The sequence below is a fragment of the Thunnus albacares genome, chromosome 1 (assembly GCF_914725855.1).
Source record: "Thunnus albacares chromosome 1, fThuAlb1.1, whole genome shotgun sequence".
NCBI lineage: Eukaryota > Metazoa > Chordata > Actinopteri > Scombriformes > Scombridae > Thunnus > Thunnus albacares.
Genome location: NC_058106.1, coordinates 26,443,860 through 26,461,313, shown reverse-complemented (window position 1 = coordinate 26,461,313; position 17,454 = coordinate 26,443,860). Strand labels below are relative to the sequence as shown.

Here is a 17,454-nt window from a genome sequence, read left to right as displayed (position 1 = left end):
GTGAACATTCAGTGTTTGGCGTAAAATGAAATTGAGCATGATCGGCGGCAAGTCAGCATTCAACTTTAAGTCCTTCAGAGACTGAGTGTTTGCAGCCTTGCAATCTCAAATTGAAACATTGTCAACCTGCTTTCAGGATGCTAAAAGCACATGTTTACAATACTTTCAAACTGATATCATTAAGCCCTCTTATCCGGTATTTGGATCAAATTTGACTGAACAAAGAAGCATTTTATGATTTAGTGTTGAAACAAACCATCCACAAAATGTGTTCCAGTTTGCAGGTTAACAAGACAGAAGCTAAGAGCTCATGAACAAAAACATTAAAGAACAAAATTATTCCGTTTGAATTGATGGCGGAAGAGCCGTTCCGGGATGAAAGGATTTTAGATATTTCCCCAAAGCCCAGAACCAAGGCCAGGCGCAGATATAAACACACAGACACACAGAAAGCAAGCACGCATATGTCTAATGCACAAGTGCTCATACACGCATGTATTTTCATACACCTGGGTTCTTCCTCTCTCTCTCTCTCTTTGTGTGTATGTATATATATATACACGTACACACACACACACACACGCACACACACACACACTAGAACAGCAGATGGACTATCTTGTTTCACTTCAAGGTGACCTATCTACTGTATATGTGTCTGACAGGGGGGATACTGTTCACCTGGGTAAAAACTGACAGAAAGGGCTTTAGCATAATACTCCGTTGTCAAAGTGTTGGAGGGCAGTTCCTCTCAGTCTCTTTTAAGTGTGTCTATGGTGCATTAAGAATCTGTCAGACCAGCTTTAGCATTAATCAGCTAGCCCACAGAAGAAACAATCACACATAATCTCGAGCTCTAAACCCTGCTGACCTTCTCTTGAAATGCACAGATAAACTCCCCTTCAAACCTCAGTCATTTAAAGACACACACAGGCCCAGGCTCCGTCTCTGGTAATTTCTTCCCTCCCCGCTCTCCCTCCCCTGTTGTCTATCTGATTGGTTCCTCCCACAGCAGCACCCATGTCTCTCCACCTGGGAGTACATCGACTCAGCATGTCAACGTGACCTCAAAGAGGACACATTTCAGGCAATGTGTGTGGGGGGCTGTTTTGCCCCATCAATCTGGGGAGGGCACAGGAGAGGAGAGGAGAGGAGAGGAGAGGAGAGGGAAAAGATGAGTGGACAGAGATTAGGAGATGAGGAAAAAAAGTGAAGAGAGAGGAGAAGGGCAGAATACACAAGTTCCATTCATCATCTCTGTAGTGTTGAGAGTGTATAAATAGCAAGATTTGCTCAGAGTTATCATTGAGCCAATGGTTCCATCGTGGTACTTCATTTATTAAGACTGTGTGCAGATCAATACAGCAGACATATACACTCTGTACTGTTGACAAGATAATCTCATCATTATGAATTTGGCTTGGGTCGTCAGTAACATGAGCAATTGCAACGCTTATCTGAGATGACAAGAGCATAGAGAAAGAAAGGGAGCCAGAAAAGGAAGGGAGTCAGAGCAAGCGCGGGGAGAAGTGTGAAAGAGAGAGCAGGTACTAGTTCCTTTTTTTTTCTTTTTTCTTTTTTTTTTTTTTTTTTTTACCAAACAATGCTCAGAGTGATAGATAATGAAATACAGTATTTCAGTACCAAACACAACAAAAATCAATAAGAAACTGAGCAAACCAGCAATTGATCTGAATGTTAAAGGCCCTGAAAAGATTTCTCTCTAAGACATAAACCCAGTGAGGGGCCAATTGAGTACATCTGTGTAGTACAATAGAAAACGATGAGACTGGCCAAATATACCATTTTCAATACGCCATTAGCACTTGCCATGGCCACTGCTGCCCTGAAGAGCAGACACAGTCAAACGTTTGACAACAAATCTTATGTGCCCACCACTTAGTGGGCCTTTTGTTTAGGCAATAACATCTGAGAGCGCCGACTCATTCGCCTCTGTTGCCACTAACACATAACAGCCACTGCAAAACACAGTGGCTGTCAATTCTCTTCAGACACACACAGGGCTTTAGACATGGGAGTCAGATTTCAAACTGTGCTGCAGATATAAGCGGGAACAGAAGAGACAGTGGGATCTTTCCTATTAGACTGTCGGACCTCCTCAGACACATGCATACCACACACACAAACAAACACTGGCAGGATTACACAAACACTCTTCAAATAGCAAAGCAAATGGTAGTTTCCGTACTGGGCTGTAATTGACTCTGGTGGTTGTATGAGGGAGAAGACGCTTGTTTTACAGCCATTTGTTTTGACATGTAGTTAGGTGAAATTTGAGCAAATGAGATGGTATTCATGGTATATCCCTTCGATGAATTAATCACATTACTGATGAAGCTGAAGAAGTGCTGAACTGTGGAAGGCAAGGACAAGGAGAGGGATAAATCATTTCTCTTATACTAATGAGATAGAAGGTGAGAACAGATTCACATAACTCATTCTTTGAGCTGTGTGTTGTTTCTACAGCACGTGCCTTGGGGGCACAGTGAAGGAAGATGTGGCAGGAATAAAAGCTCTCTCGGGCTGGACCGGTGCCAAGACACAGCAGTGCGAGTTCCACTTTGTTTGACTTTGAAAGTGTTTGATTTACAGCAAGGAGACCTAGCTGCTGGCAGTTCAAAGACTACATCGCCATGCCATGTATGCCTATGTAGCCTTCTGTGTGCTGTGCATGTCAGTGCACATTACTGTGAGGTCAGTCCTAGCTATACCCATCTATTGCTGCATCTACAGCACCCTGCTGCTGAAAACGTTAAAGTCTAAAGACCCCAAGAGGGATCTAAGAGCCCTCAGGGGGCAGCCGGCCCCTACAGGGAAGCCCATTCCAATCTAAGGGAACCAGCGAGAATGGTGCTTCAGAGCACAGTTGGTGGTAGCGCAGGTGCATGGGTGAGTGTGCACGTACACACACACACACACACACACATATAGACACATGGCAGCTGAATCTTACATTCCTCCACTGTGAAGGTTATGTTTTGTTCTCTTATTTTTTGGCCTCTGTTGATGCTACGTTGGTTCCTTGTGCCTGAGTTGTTTGAGCACAATGTCACCGGCACCAAGGTAAATGCTTCTACTGGGGGCATGCACATATGAATTTATTTTTCGTCACCATCTTCTTTTCCCTCTATGAAATAGCATGTATTGAGGGAGCTTTTATTAAAAAGAAAACACAGTAAAAGGATTGTTGAGTACAAAACAAGCGGATACATCTGGTGTAGGCGTGTGCTTGCAATGCAACAGAAATATTGCAACTCACAGTATCAGCAGGGTCGGGAAAACAAGACACACTGTCACACAAGAAAACAGCCACAACAGACAGAAATAACTGGCAACACAATCAACAGCGGCCATGCTCTCAGTAGACTTGTAATAACAGAATAGAAAAGTAATTACTGAGTCTGATCGGACTTGATCTGAAAACCACTTAAAATGACAATCTGTCTATGGAAGGTAAACCAAGCTAAACAATGGCACTTGCTACTCAACAAAATGACATGACAAAATGACATGATATTTTGAAGGTCTGGTGTCAGGGAATTAGACAGAGGAGTCCTGACAATCCAATTCCCTTCTACCACACACACAGATGCGCATGCACGCACATATAACACACAATAATTCAAGAGTGAATGCTCACTGACAATCCAGAGTCTTATTATCGTGCCCATGTCATCTCCAATAGTCTGCTTCCTATTGAACCACGCTAATTGGTTTAATGTGTCCGGCCAATCTGGGTATCACAGTGGTCAACTTGTGTTCTCATATCCTGTCTCTTTCTCTGGACTTGCAAAACACAAAATTTCTTTGTTCCCTTGCACTGCCAGGTCAGAAGGTCTGTTAAAATAATGAAATTACACAGCACAGATAAGACTCTGTCTCCACATGAATGCACAACAGCTGGCTAAAAGAATTACAAGACCAATATATATGAGAAATATCCATGTATAAAATGTCCTTTTTACATTTCATTTTTTATAATCTTCAGTCGATTCACCCATGTATCTACCTATCTATTTTTTTCCCTCTCTACAGGACTCTACAGGTGTTTCTTATAAGTTACAGTCTGGGGTTGGGCATCGTCAAGGGCCTACATTTATCTTCAATTATTCAGCAGGGTTACTTGGATTTTTGAGAATTTGCAATAAATAAAACATTCACTTCCACAGCTGCCTCCAAACTCAAACACATTTTCTGTGTACTCTTAATATGTATCTGCAAATGAACTATTAATTGTGTAAATCTTTGAGTTTTCAGAGTCTGTTTAATGTTTTTTTTTTTTCTTCTGGAAGTAGTGGCCAAAGAAAACATTACAAGTGAGGGAAGAAGATAAATACATTGATGGTGTTTATAACTACCAGAGCTCTTTTCTTTCTAAAATGCAAAAAAAAATAATTTTCACATGTGTTGAGAGAGGAGAAGAACAGGTTATTTGTGAGATTACAGTCATCTCTACTTTCTTTCATGCAGCATCACAAAACACATTGCAAAGACTCCCAGTAGGGCTGATCAAAATTTTATTGAAATCGCAATATCAGCTACTGCAATTTCAAATCGCAGGAGGTGCGATATTTGTTCAAGACGAAATGTGTGTCAAAATACCATTTTAAATTAAATACTGTAATGTTGCAGAGATGTGGCCTACACATCATAGTCTACAGACTTAAGAAAACATCTTTGTTTGGTACAGATCCCCACAAAAATCACATCATAATCAGTGTAATGTTTTCCAATTAAAATGAGAATAATGATGTAAAAATTGTCGTTCCCTCTAATATCACCAATCATATTGCAATTGCAATATCAGTCAAAATAATCGCAATTTTTTTTTTTCAAAATCATTCAGCTTAAGTCCCAGGAAAAGTATATAAATGCTCTAATTCTGCTTCTATCAGTCTGCTTATAAGTAACTTCTGTTTCCACCTCACTCTGTCTGTTGCCCTCCTCTTCCCTGCTTGTTCACAAATATTTAGCCAGAGACCTAAGATGTTTATCGTGACATCTTCCGCTTTCCTCTGATTTGTTAAACGTTATGATTTATTAATGAGGGAGGATGCAAATATAGCTGCTGTTTTGTGCTGTGCATTACACTGCTCCTGCAGCATCAGGATCCGCACTGATACATCTGTACTGAAACAAGCACATCTGGAAACCCCACAGCTAAAATACCAGTAAAGGCACCTAATAAAGAAAAAACATGCATTGAAATAATTTCAATGTTTTGGTCATATAGAGATAACGTAATTCACTACTGTTGCCCCAGAGCAAAATTCAGTGGTCTGACGGCACTTCCTTTCAGATGTATCTATCATATGAGCTTGGGGAAGATGAAGAAAAATAAGAATGTCTATTAATAATTCAGAATTTCAGCGTGTATAGTGTTATGTACAGTAGCAGCAGGTTTATTTGCGGAAATATGAAGATACACCCTAAGGCTAGCTGATTTTTTTTTTTTTCATGTACTGGCAAGCTCAAATAAAACATATCTGGCCTTGTGGCCCTTAAGAGCTCGACTGGGGGACAAGAGTACAGAAATTACAAATGACTTCTTGAACTGTCCCTCATTCCTGTAAATGACTGTTTGTGCATCTAGTTGCTGAACCACTCAATCCTGTCTGCAAACGGGCTTCACTACATACAGGTTTACCAAACTCACTCCATAGAAAGCTCCAGAGGAAAGCAGTTATCTAAAGATAAAGTGAAAGGGAGAGAAATGAAATAAAGAGCGCTTTTCTATTCATTGCCTCAGTGGCCACTGAAGTGTGGGAGCAATTTCAATACAATATACAGCAAAGGCTTTGATAAGACATTTCAGGAGAATTCTTAAAAACAGCCAAAGCCCAGTTACATGTGCATCTGTGTGTTTGTGTGTACGAGTGTGTGTTTGTGTTTCTTGGAGGAAGGGGGTTCGGGTTCGGACAAATGCAAGATTGTCACGCTCATAAAAGAGAGGGACTCTGTCACGGAGCCTGTCAGCTAAAGGCTTAAATCACATGCCTGGAATACACAATGACTTTACACCCACACACACACACGTGCTCACACACACACACACACACACACACACACACACACACACACACACACACACACACACAATCTCCCTAAATTATGCAGAGTAAGACCATTCCTGGAAGCATCCATTTTCAACATCTGCTCCAGCTACATTGTTGGCATGCATATGCTCAAGCCAGATCAAAGGAGTGAAAATTTTATCTACTATATTGTATACACACTGCTTAAATGATCACAGTCACACCTCTTAACTGTTTTTTTCAGCTTTCTTTAAATTTGTCATTTTCAGAAGGGATTGGTTTATTATAAAATGTTTAAAGAGATTTCTGCCTGCCTTTTCTCATTTACAGTATATGCACTAAAACTAGACTATTTTAAAATATCATGCATTCAAATGTCTGCTTAGTAAATTCAGTGATTGTCATTCAAACCGGTTATGAGAAAATACTCAGGCAGGCAATTCCAGAAAAATATTCTATGCTCCATGTGTTTATGTTACATTTTCATGTCTGACATTTTCATTAGAGCAGTAGAAGCCTCCTTACCAAGTGACGAGTGACAATGTCAAGGCAGCAGACTAGAGCCCCTTTTCTCCTTTACACCCTCATTTCAGTGCCACCATACTCAAGGCAGACTGCCGCCACCTAAAGGCAGCTTTTATTGCCTTTAGGTGGCGGCTGGTCTCACGACCTATCTCCACTCTTGGTGGAGATAGGTCGCTGTTCCAGTGCTGGAGAATTGTCTGGCTGCACCCATTATCATTTGGGGGGAAAAAAACACTGTGGCTTGTTTGTATTTCTTTAAACCAATCACAATCACCTTGGGCAGCACTATGCCCAGGACGCAGCGACAGTGTCCTTGCAAAATAGTGTCGGAGGGGGAACTTGTTTTGGTGGAACATTTGCACATGCGGAGGTGAGCCCTGGCATTAAAATGGCTAAACCCCAACAAAAGAAAACGCCACATAAAACGGTAAAAGACCTATGTCGACTATGTGATACGATTGACTGATGAAAAAGACAAACATAACCTGATCATCGGTGCCCTAGAGGTGAAGCCTGTCTATACTTAAGCTCTGGAGGAGCTCACTAGACTCATTAAAGGCACAGACGATTTAATAGCCGGATGTAGCTCTTGCAGAAGGTTATTAAACCGGTATCACAGAAGCTGGTGTGAAGTGAAACGAATCGGTACATTGGTCCAGTCAATGTCACTGGCGCATGCCACTGCCAGAGTTAAAAGATGTGCCAAATCAACTCCAACTGACAACGGCCATGTCAGAAAACAGATCAACATTACAACCATTTTACAACTTTAAATCCATTCACCCAAAGAACCAAGCAGGCCTGCCTTATTGCAGAATCCCAATCCCTCTGTCAAAACTTGTCATTTTCAGCATGTAGGTTGCTAGCTCTGAGGTTGATGCTGTTGTTTCCCATAGCGACGGGGATTTTGAAAATGGTAACATGCAGATAGCGGAAGGAAAGGAGAATTCTGACTGAAATAGCCAATAGCAGATTTATACCCACAGTCTACATCTGATGAGTCAGATTAGGTGGCAGCAGTCAAAGTCTCCCCCTTTGCCTCTGTACCACCTGCACCTTATCAACATGGATGGTCTCCCACTGAGACAGGATTCTGTTTAATTAGAGTTTCATGGTGAATTAAATAACAACACTCAAAACTTATCAAAACAAATCAATAAGATAAATTATGGGTAAGTAATGACACAGGAGTCTTTAAATGTTTGGTAACAAGGCAGGCAGCTTCTCAAAAAAGTAGTTCAGAGAAACATATGAACCAGTCAGTGGGCCACAGCCTGGCACAACTGCTGAAGCTAAACATAATGTGGGACAAAATCCGAAAACGTATTTTCAAGACGGAGTGGGTGAAGGCTCACTCTTTGGAGCGAGTCACTGAAATCCCTTCTTCCTGAGCATTGAGGAATTTTGCGGCAGATTGGTTTTAACCTTGATTCCACACTAAGTAATTCCCTTCAACGCCTTAAGCAGAATTAGGCATCATTACGTATCCTCCATCTCCTTATCCCAGGAATTCTCTTTACAAATGAAATGAAGCTCTCCACTGGGCCGGGTGTTGGCACGGTGGTGACAATGATAAGGCCAGCAGAGCTCCGCTGATATGTTCATATTATTCCTCTCTCCCAGCTAGAGACCAAGCCCAGCCTGTCTGCCAGTGCACCACTATAAAACATCATTAGAGGCCGGCAGCAGTGTGAGAGAGACTGGGAGTTGCAGGCTGCTACAGTAGCCCTACTAGGTACAGATGAAGACAGCAGCACTAAGGTGCCCTTGCGAAACTGACTAAGCAGGGGATATGCTCTCCCGCTTTATCCATCTCTTTATTTATTTTTCCTATTTAGACTCTCCTACCCAGGCAACTGTAGTGACAGATGGGCTGAGAGGCCTTGGGATCGATGGAAGGGGAATTCTGTCTTTGTTTCCTGACATTTTTCCCATAGCCAGTCTCCTCTGACTCAGGTTACTTACTGTCCACACGAAGGGAGAGAGGACGCAGAAAGCAGGGAGGAGGGAGGAAAGTGATACGCTTCTGTACAGCTTCTGAAGAAACTTAATGCCTCAGGCCATCTCCCTCTACACAGGTTTCTGTTGAATAATACAATAGAGCACCCTGCACGCCTGATGCTTCTAGGGGACCCTCTGTAAACAAGACACTAAGGAATGTGTTGTTGCTGCTCCTGCTTGTTTTTCCATTGACAGTCTGAAGGGGGAGAGAAAAGAAAGTGCATAAAATGGGTGTGCAACAGCCTTGCACAGTCTAATTCATCATCACTACATTAGCAGAGAAACAGCCTGCAGAATGGACCAGCAATTATTCTGTCCCTCTGATTAGGAAGCCTTAACGGTCTTTGTTCTGACCCTTGCCCTATGCAGCTGGCTCATAATAGAAGCAAGGCTGAGACTGAGAGTGGGAACAACAGACAGTGGCCTTCCTCCCTGGTGGGAACACGTCACATGTGATCACAATCATCGTCGCATCCACGTCCAGCTCAAATAGTGGGGAAAGGAAAGACAGCAGAGAGCCTAATCAAGAGACTAATAGTTATAGTCCATCAGGATGTAACCGGAAAGAATGGCATTCCCTAACTGTGCCACATAGTATAAGGCCATATGGCAGAACTGAATAATAATAAAACGCACTGTGTACCCTTTATTATTTCTATCAAATTATATTACTGAACGAACATAACATTTTTATTTGTTAACAATAGGTAAGCATCAGAAAGAGGGCTGCCCATTATCCCCAGCATTACATACCACTGTCTTAAGCAGGCCTTAATCCTCGTCTGACACGACAGACTTTTAATGGGCTTAAGGCCAAAGACACAGAGAAGATATCACGTTAGAGGCTTATACACCCAAGTACTCCACACAAAGACGTATAAAGTAGCCGTGAAAATAAGTACAATCTGCTAATCTCTAGGAATTAAAATCACTAGAATTAACCGCAAAAATCATTACAGGTGTAGAATGTGATGAATGATATCACTTTATAAATAGAGTAAACAAGCTTCTGTCATTGTCTGGAGTGACTTTACTTTTATGGTATGACATTATAGGCTTTATTATTACTGTGTACAGGTATACTGAGATTATGTATATATAAATATACACATAGACAAAAAAGATACATGTAAATATATATATATGTTTTTGGGTCTTTTTACATCTACAAAATCTAGTTATTAGATTATGTAAATGTGTGATAACTAAATAGTTTACATTGAAAAATATACATACCTGCTTAAAATTCAGCAACAAACTAAACTATTTATTCCACAGGAATGAAACATCACAGATTGAGTGATTAATGAAAGTAAATCAAAATCAAAACTGATTTCAAAAGCCCGCCGTGACATATTTCAAACACAAATGATTTGTGTTGATGTCACTGGGTCTGCTCTAAGAGGCAACCAGAATGACTGTTTAATCCTTCTAATGCTCACTCCTCCCTCCCTTCTTTTTCTCTCTGTGCTCCTGGGCCTCTCTGCCTCTGCCTGTCCTTGTCTTTTCTTCTTTCATTTTACAAAACAAGGGAGAAACATAGATATAGGAAATGGGTGCTTTCTGAAGGTTGTGACGTGGAAACGGTGGCACAACAGTGAAGGAGAAAAGTGCAATTTCTCTTACCTGTATGATGGACATGCGGTTAGTAGGGGTGTCTGTAGTGCTGGTGACTGGGCCTGTGAAGCTGGTGTGGCATCCCACGTGGCCTTGGGGCACGCTGAGGTTATTGGCAGTGGGCTTGAGGTACATGACCTCTGACCTTGGTGAGCTGAGTGGCAGGCGTGTCTGGTAGTCAAAGTACATGGGAGAGGTGGCCAAGGAAGGGCTGCTTACCACATTCATCACATTCATGGCATCCCGCTCCTCCACCTCGCTCTGCACCAGCATGATGTCGTTCTTGTTAATCTTCTTCTTCTTGCCTTTCCCCAGCTGAGGGTGCGAATATTCTGCAATGCGACAATTATAAGTACGGATCTCCTTGTTTTCCCGCTTGCACTTGATCGCTATAGTCACCATGGCAGCTAGAAGCATAATAGATATGATGCTGAGAGTTACAATGAGAGGGAGGGACATGTCCCAGTTCTGATTGTCATCCACATGTAGCAGTCCATCAACAGGATGTCCATTGGAGGCCTTGATGATGAGCCTGGCAGCAGCAGTGAGTGTTGGCTTGCCGTGGTCCGATACACGGATGATCAGCTCCACAATGGGGCTCACATTGTCCCAGAATGGGTGGGCTGTTCGCACCTCCCCAGTCACCGGATCAATCTCAAAAAGGTGCTCCTCATTGCCATCTGAGATCTCATAGGTGAGTCTCCCACTCTCACCATAATCATTATCCACTGCCCTCACTGTGGTGACAATGTAACCAACACCAACATTACGCGGCACATGGATTTCAGCCGTGTCATTTTGGAGTAGGGGCAGCACTATGACGGGAATGTTGTCATTGACATCCAGAACACTAATGCGCACAGTAGCGTTGCTCTCCAGGTGTGGAGATCCAGCATCTTTAGCAAGAACCTTGAAGTCAAAATATTTTATTTGCTCATAGTTGAAGGATCTCACTGCATATATGGCTCCATTGGCAGCGTTCACATTAACATAGGTGTTGACATCGCCCCCACTCACATTGGAGTTGATTATACTGTAGTACACTGTGCCATTCTGGCCGAGGTCTGGGTCATGGGCCAGAACTGAACCTAAGTACTCCCCTGGGATGTTGTTCTCATGTATCTGAAGAAGGTAAACTGACTTGGTAAAGCGAGGAACATTGTCATTCTCATCCAGAATCTTTACAGTGAAGGATTTAGTGGAGTTTAGAGGGGGGATGCCATTGTCTTTGGCCACAATGGTGACATTATACTCATCCTGCATCTCTCTGTCCAATGGCCTGTCTGTCACCACAGTGTAGAAGTTATCATAATTCTCCTCAAGTTTAAAAGGGACGTTACCCAGCACTCTGCACTGAAGCTGCCCGTTCCTGCCTGAGTCCTTGTCCGTGACACGAACCAGAGCAATGACAGTGCCTGGAGGTGCTGCCTCACTGATGGCTCCCTGTCTCACAGACACAAAGCCTATAGATGGCCAGTTATCATTCCTGTCAAGCACTTTAACGGTGACTTTACAATGGCCTGGGATTGGATTGGGACCTAGATCCTTTGCCTGGATGTCAATCTCAATAACCGGGCTCTCTTCGTAGTCAATTTCGCCCTGAATCTTTATGACTCCTGTTCTGGAATCTATGGAGAAGAGCTCCCGGATTCTCTCTGGGGCATAACCACTAAAAGAATAGACTACTTGTCCATTGTTGCCCTCATCGGGATCAGTGGCGTTTAAATCGATCAGGACTTTACCGGGCGGTGAATTTTCAGGAATTTCCACAACATATGAGGGCTGATCAAACACAGGGCTGTTATCATTGGAATCAATAACTTTAACATTTATCTGCATGGTACCTGATTTAGGATATTCCCCACCATCAGTGGCTGACAAAATAAGGGTGTGATGGCTTCTTTCTTCTCGGTCCAATGGTCGTTGAATGACTAATTCAGGGAATTTAGTCCCGTCCCCACGGGATTTTACCTCCAAGGAAAAGAGATTGTAGTCATCACGTGTTATTTGATAGGTTTTCAGGCCGTTTTCCCCTGCATCTGGGTCATGCGCGCTGGTCAGGGGAAAGCGTGTCCCTGGCACTGCATTTTCAGAAATGTCAATATCAATCTGACCCGATGGGAAGGTGGGTGAGTTGTCGTTAATGTCCTGAATATCTATTTTGATCATGCAGATCTCCTTGTCATTGGCAAACACCTCCATGGAGAGCTGGCACTTGGGGTTTCTCTTACACAATGCTTCCCTGTCAATGCGCTGCTTTGTGTACAGCAGTCCACTCTGAGGGTCCACGTCGATAAGATGCGGGGCTGAGTTCTCCAGCACCCTGAAGTTGGCTTTCTTACCCTGTCCTCCCTGCCCAGTCTGTTCCAGTCCGAGTCTGGCATCTTTGGCAATGTTCCCAATAACTGTCCCTGGACCCTGTTCCTCTGGGACAGAGTAATTCAAGTTTTTCAGTGTCAGGGCTTGAGCCCATAAGAGGAGGAAAAAGAAAATAGAAAGATACATCCCCACTCTGTAAAAGCTGCTACAATGTGTGTTGTGTTTTTACACTTCCTTTGACCTGTTGATATTTTGTTCAAATTTGGTATTTCTATTATTCGGGATCAAATACAGAGTTCTGTTCATCATGTGAGGCCTTGGCATTTGTCTTTGTGGATTGTCTTTGCTCTGTCTCTCTCTTCCTCTGCCTCTTCCAGCAATCTCTGGTGCTGAACACCTAATTTATATTCAGCTGAGCGCCCAGACTCATCTGAGCAATAATCGCGATCCTCTCTCCAAACAGAATAGTCATTGTAAGTGTTCACTCATTCCACCTAAGAAGAAAAACAGAAAAAATATATAGGTGTTATAAAGTATTTATGTCAATTAGTCACCCAAATAAAAAAACACTAAGCTACACTAGCCTTTCTTCCAGTAAGAAATCAGATCCACCGCTGAGCCAAAAATGAAACAGGGCTCATGTGTAATTCATCTCTACAATTATGGGGGAAGCTTGTCAATTAGTTAACCTTGGGAAGACACTCGGCGCAGCCCTGATACACGGGGAAATAACGATTCCCCGTGTAGCCTATGTACTATGTGTATTATGATAAACACAAGATTCAGAATGTAGTTTTTAATCTGTCTCTAATGTGCGATGCCCGACCTGACCCGAGTGTGATAATGGCCCATTCAAACATTATGAGAATGCTGACTGAAACTGTAATAGGGCAACTTTAATAATATGGTAACACTGCAGGCGTTCAACTGAAGATGGCCTATTGTGGCGGCTATTTGAATAAGTGTGTATAAAATGAGCCTCTTACACGCATTAACAAATCCGCATAATCCGGATATTTAAAATGAGCCTTATAAAAATTCAGAAATGAGCTGCCAACATCTCAGCACAGCCGTGTAATTCTCTCCACTGATTTCTCTCTCTCTCTCTCTCTGTCTCTCTCTGCGAGATTCAACGGTCCTTGGAAGAAGCTGTTGCATCCGCATGTATAGGGTTGATTTTGAAATAACAATCGTTAGGAAATGGGTGACATGCTTCCAGTGGGAATTTATACAAATAGAAGAGACCTAAAGAACGTAAACGACAAAGCGTAAACTTACCTAAATAAACTGCTGTAATAGTCCAAAAATGTATATAAGTGTAAAAATCCAAACAGTCAGTTCCAGCAAGGTTCAGGGAGAGTTTCATTCCCTAACCACTACAGTACCACCCGTATCCTCTCTCCTATCTCTGTGCAAGGAAAAAAGCCACAAGTCTCCGATGCACACGCAGGCTACAGTGTAGCGCAGTGGAAATAAAAAAAAAAGTGCTCCAGAAAAGTATGACTGTAATGTCAATGAGCTGAAGTCCTCTCCGCTGTCTGATTAGGATGCAGCGGCTCGCCTTCTGCCTGCAGTGAGTCACCGTTCTTCAGGAAGGAAAACTGTTCGAAAAAATACTCTATGAAGAGAAAAAAAAATCCAGATGTGTAGCAAGGTAGATCCAAAGTGGATATTGAAAAGGCGATCACTGTTTTCCCCCAAGTCCGAAACAGAGCTGAGTGACTGATTCCCGTACTGGCATTTTGTCCTTGCCCGCCGTCCCCCGTCAAAGTCCACAGAGGGAGACAGCTGCTGAGGAGGTGGTCAGCAACAACGCCGCATTCAGGCACAAGTCTCTTTGTGGCTGTCAGGAAACGGGTGAATTCTTGAATATATACGCACAGCCGCTATTAAGTATTTTCTGCACGTAAAACTGCCCTGACTGCATAGAGTGCTTCCTCTCACTGACTGAACTCCGGACACCGCATGGTGCATTAAACATTGTCGCTACTCCTCTGGCAGCCAATGAATTTGAAGAGGTGGGAAGAGAAGGAGGGATTCAAAAGCCGCGTTGGGTACAGACTACAAATGATTGGTGGCTCTTACTTCACCGGTGGCGCATCTGTTTTCTTTCAAATATCACACTTCATTGTTGTTTACAATAAAGGAAACGCTTGCCATGAGACACGCAGGAGCCGGTCTGAAGAGGTTTGAAATTTCGGTTAAGGCGTTTGTCATATAAGGCAAAAAGCCCTGAATTCCGTGCAAATGATTCATTTTAACGCATTGAAGATGTGGGTTCTCCACCTTTCACTCTGAGATTCATTTAATGTATTCTGAGCAGAGACAAATGAGTCTGCTGTAGAAGAAAAGCACAAATTAAATGGTTTTCTTGAATATATAATTGTATTTACTTAAAAATGTTTATCTTGGGATTGTGACCGATTGGATTCTGTATGTTTTTTACTGTACCACACATCACCTTAAATTCAAATAAACTCATATCCCCGTTTCATTCTTATTAGCTTATGGTAAATGAATGGTAAATGGACTGTACTTATATGTCTCCCGACCACTCAAAGCGCTTTTATACTACGAATTTGACCTTATTTATTTGACCTTTTAATCTATTTTAGAGACTTATGTTTGACTTTATTTTTTTGACTTTACATTCAGTACATACAGTATCTATGAAACTATCCAGCATTATTATGCCGGTCTGTTATACCACCTGAGAGGCTGCAGTTATTGCATTAAACATTTTTTGTATGTAATTAAAAGTGTTAAATACGTGGGAAATTATATGATGGAAAATTATGTGAGATTTGGAATTCATGATTGCAGCAGCTATTTGAAGTGATATATCCTTCAGTATTACACTTTAACGGTTATAGTTTAAAAAACATAATTTCATCTGGCATACCTGTGTCTGTTATAAATTTCTTTCCTAACAAAAAGAACTAACAGAAACCATCTGTTAAGAAGATCAGCACTGAAAATGAAGGGAAACACTGTGAACAGGTTGCCAGTCCATCAGAGAGTCAACACATAGACGAAGAATAAAGAAAACATGCAAACAGTAATCAAATCCATCAATGTTGTGAATCACAGGTTGTTTTTTGGCACTTGCTGAAACAACTGATTTTGTCATTTTTCTTGGGAGAACGGTCTCCTTTTACTCATCTTTTGACTTGACTGTTACTTTGTCATATAGTCACAGTTATGGCAGTTTAACCATGCCCTTCATTTGATATTGCTATTTCAACATATCAGCTTTGTTCAGTTTAATCTTGTAGTCCAGCCATGTATAAACATGGGTCTCAACCTCTTTGACTTTCTCACTGACCTTTCTAACTGACAGGAGCGAATGACAAGAGTGTCAGAATCATTGGTGACTGAAGCTCATTATTAAACAGCAGGTTTGATGTACTAATGTCAAGATGTTGATAAGTGATGAAGGTAAATGTCACATCAGTGTCTCTATCTGCATAGTTTGTGTGTGTGGTCTGTTGCCTGCGTGTGTGTCTATTTAAATGTAACACGTATTATGTTCAATGTGTGTACTTTCTTCTGAAGTCCTCTGCAGGTCATGTGGGTGTTTCCAGCATTATAGAATCCAAGATGAAATGCTGAGTAGCAATAGGATTTCTATGATAAGCTACTAGTGTGGAAAATAATTAGGAAATAATTCAATCAACCCTTGAATGAAGTTGAATTATCCATTTTGCTCAAGACCACATTGTTCCAACCACACGTTTTTATAATTTGCCCAAACAACATATTTGCTTTCTCTCCTCTCCAACCACAAAATGTTACACACTGAGCTTAAACAATGCCTGGAAAATCACCTGCCTTGATGAAATGTCACCAGTGCCGCCAGAGATAAACCCAGCCATTAGCAGCTTTCTTCATTAGCCCAATTAAATGGCCCTCAGGAAATGCACTGACAGAAAGCGTATTTGGAATGGGCTGCTGGTGAACAGCTGCATTAAAACACTATTTCGTAAATTAAATTTCAATCTAATGGCAATGGCCTTTCTTCAGGTGGTAATAAGAGAGAGAAGGCTTCTTCCTGCCTACACTATTTAACCCATTTTTGAATTTGCTTTTCCTCTCTCTTTCTTACACTCTCTGATTTCACTTCTTCTTCCCTTGAGCAATGAAAAAATGTGTTCACTCTTCCACCAAGAAGAAATTTAAGCCTTGAAGATGGACTGTGCTGAGGGTGAGCGTTTCTAGTACCTCTGTCAGAAAAAAAAAAAAAACAACATCTGAGCTGACTTTTACATATGGAGAGTTATTTCGGCAGCAAATTGTCAACTCTTTCACTACTAGTCTCTACTTGCCTGTTGTTTGTCTCCCACATAGATTTTTTCCATGTTGCCGTCTGAATCTGCACCCCTCCTTACACTGTTATGTTGGAGGGAAAGGGGGTGTGGCACCTCTTTGTTTACTTCACTTTGCTGTGGTTCAGCAGTAGAGATAAGCTGATTTTCAACACAGTTTGAGTAACTCTTTCTCTATACCTATGATAATATAAAAACTGAGGCAGTACCACTGATGATATTTTTAAGGAGATGTCTCTCCTTCATTCTTCAAAGTCGAAAGCCTGTCATACTTAGTTGTATCACCATGCAGATGTCCAAAATATAACACGCTTTACGAAACATTCAACCTGCATTTGACCTCGTATTCTATATATTTTGACAGGTTGATCTCTGAGCATCAAAAATAGATGCTGTAGTTCCATACACATTAATGCTAAATCACATAATTCCATTATACAATCAAATAAGTACCAAATAAAGGTAAGTTTCAGTTTCTCTCTTTTACTCTCACTCTCTGTTGCTTGCCTATTGAAGATCTCTTCTCTTGCTCGCTTTCTGCAAAATGCTGTGAAGCTTAGAAATGTGGATAACGCTGCTCTCTTTCGGACAGTTCTCCTCAAAGGCATTTC

The 17,454-nt window shown here is 41.8% G+C and overlaps 1 protein-coding gene across 4 annotated transcripts in view; it reads right to left on the bottom strand.

The window, feature by feature from the left end:
- pcdh17 (protocadherin 17) overlaps positions 1-14,508 on the bottom strand; it is a 60,732-nt gene extending 46,224 nt beyond the window's left edge. For 2 of the 4 annotated variants that reach the window (XM_044352418.1, XM_044352426.1), the window contains exons 1-2: positions 13,797-14,508; positions 10,209-13,012 (exon numbers count right to left, since the gene is read on the bottom strand). In XM_044352418.1, coding sequence (XP_044208353.1) covers positions 10,209-12,704 — 2,496 coding nt within the window. In that variant the 5' untranslated portion in view covers positions 12,705-13,012; positions 13,797-14,508. The remainder of the gene's footprint in view (positions 1-10,208; positions 13,013-13,796) is intronic. The other 2 variants (XM_044352436.1, XM_044352445.1) reach the window with 1 other exon arrangement.
- Between the last annotated feature and the right edge of the window lie 2,946 nt (positions 14,509-17,454).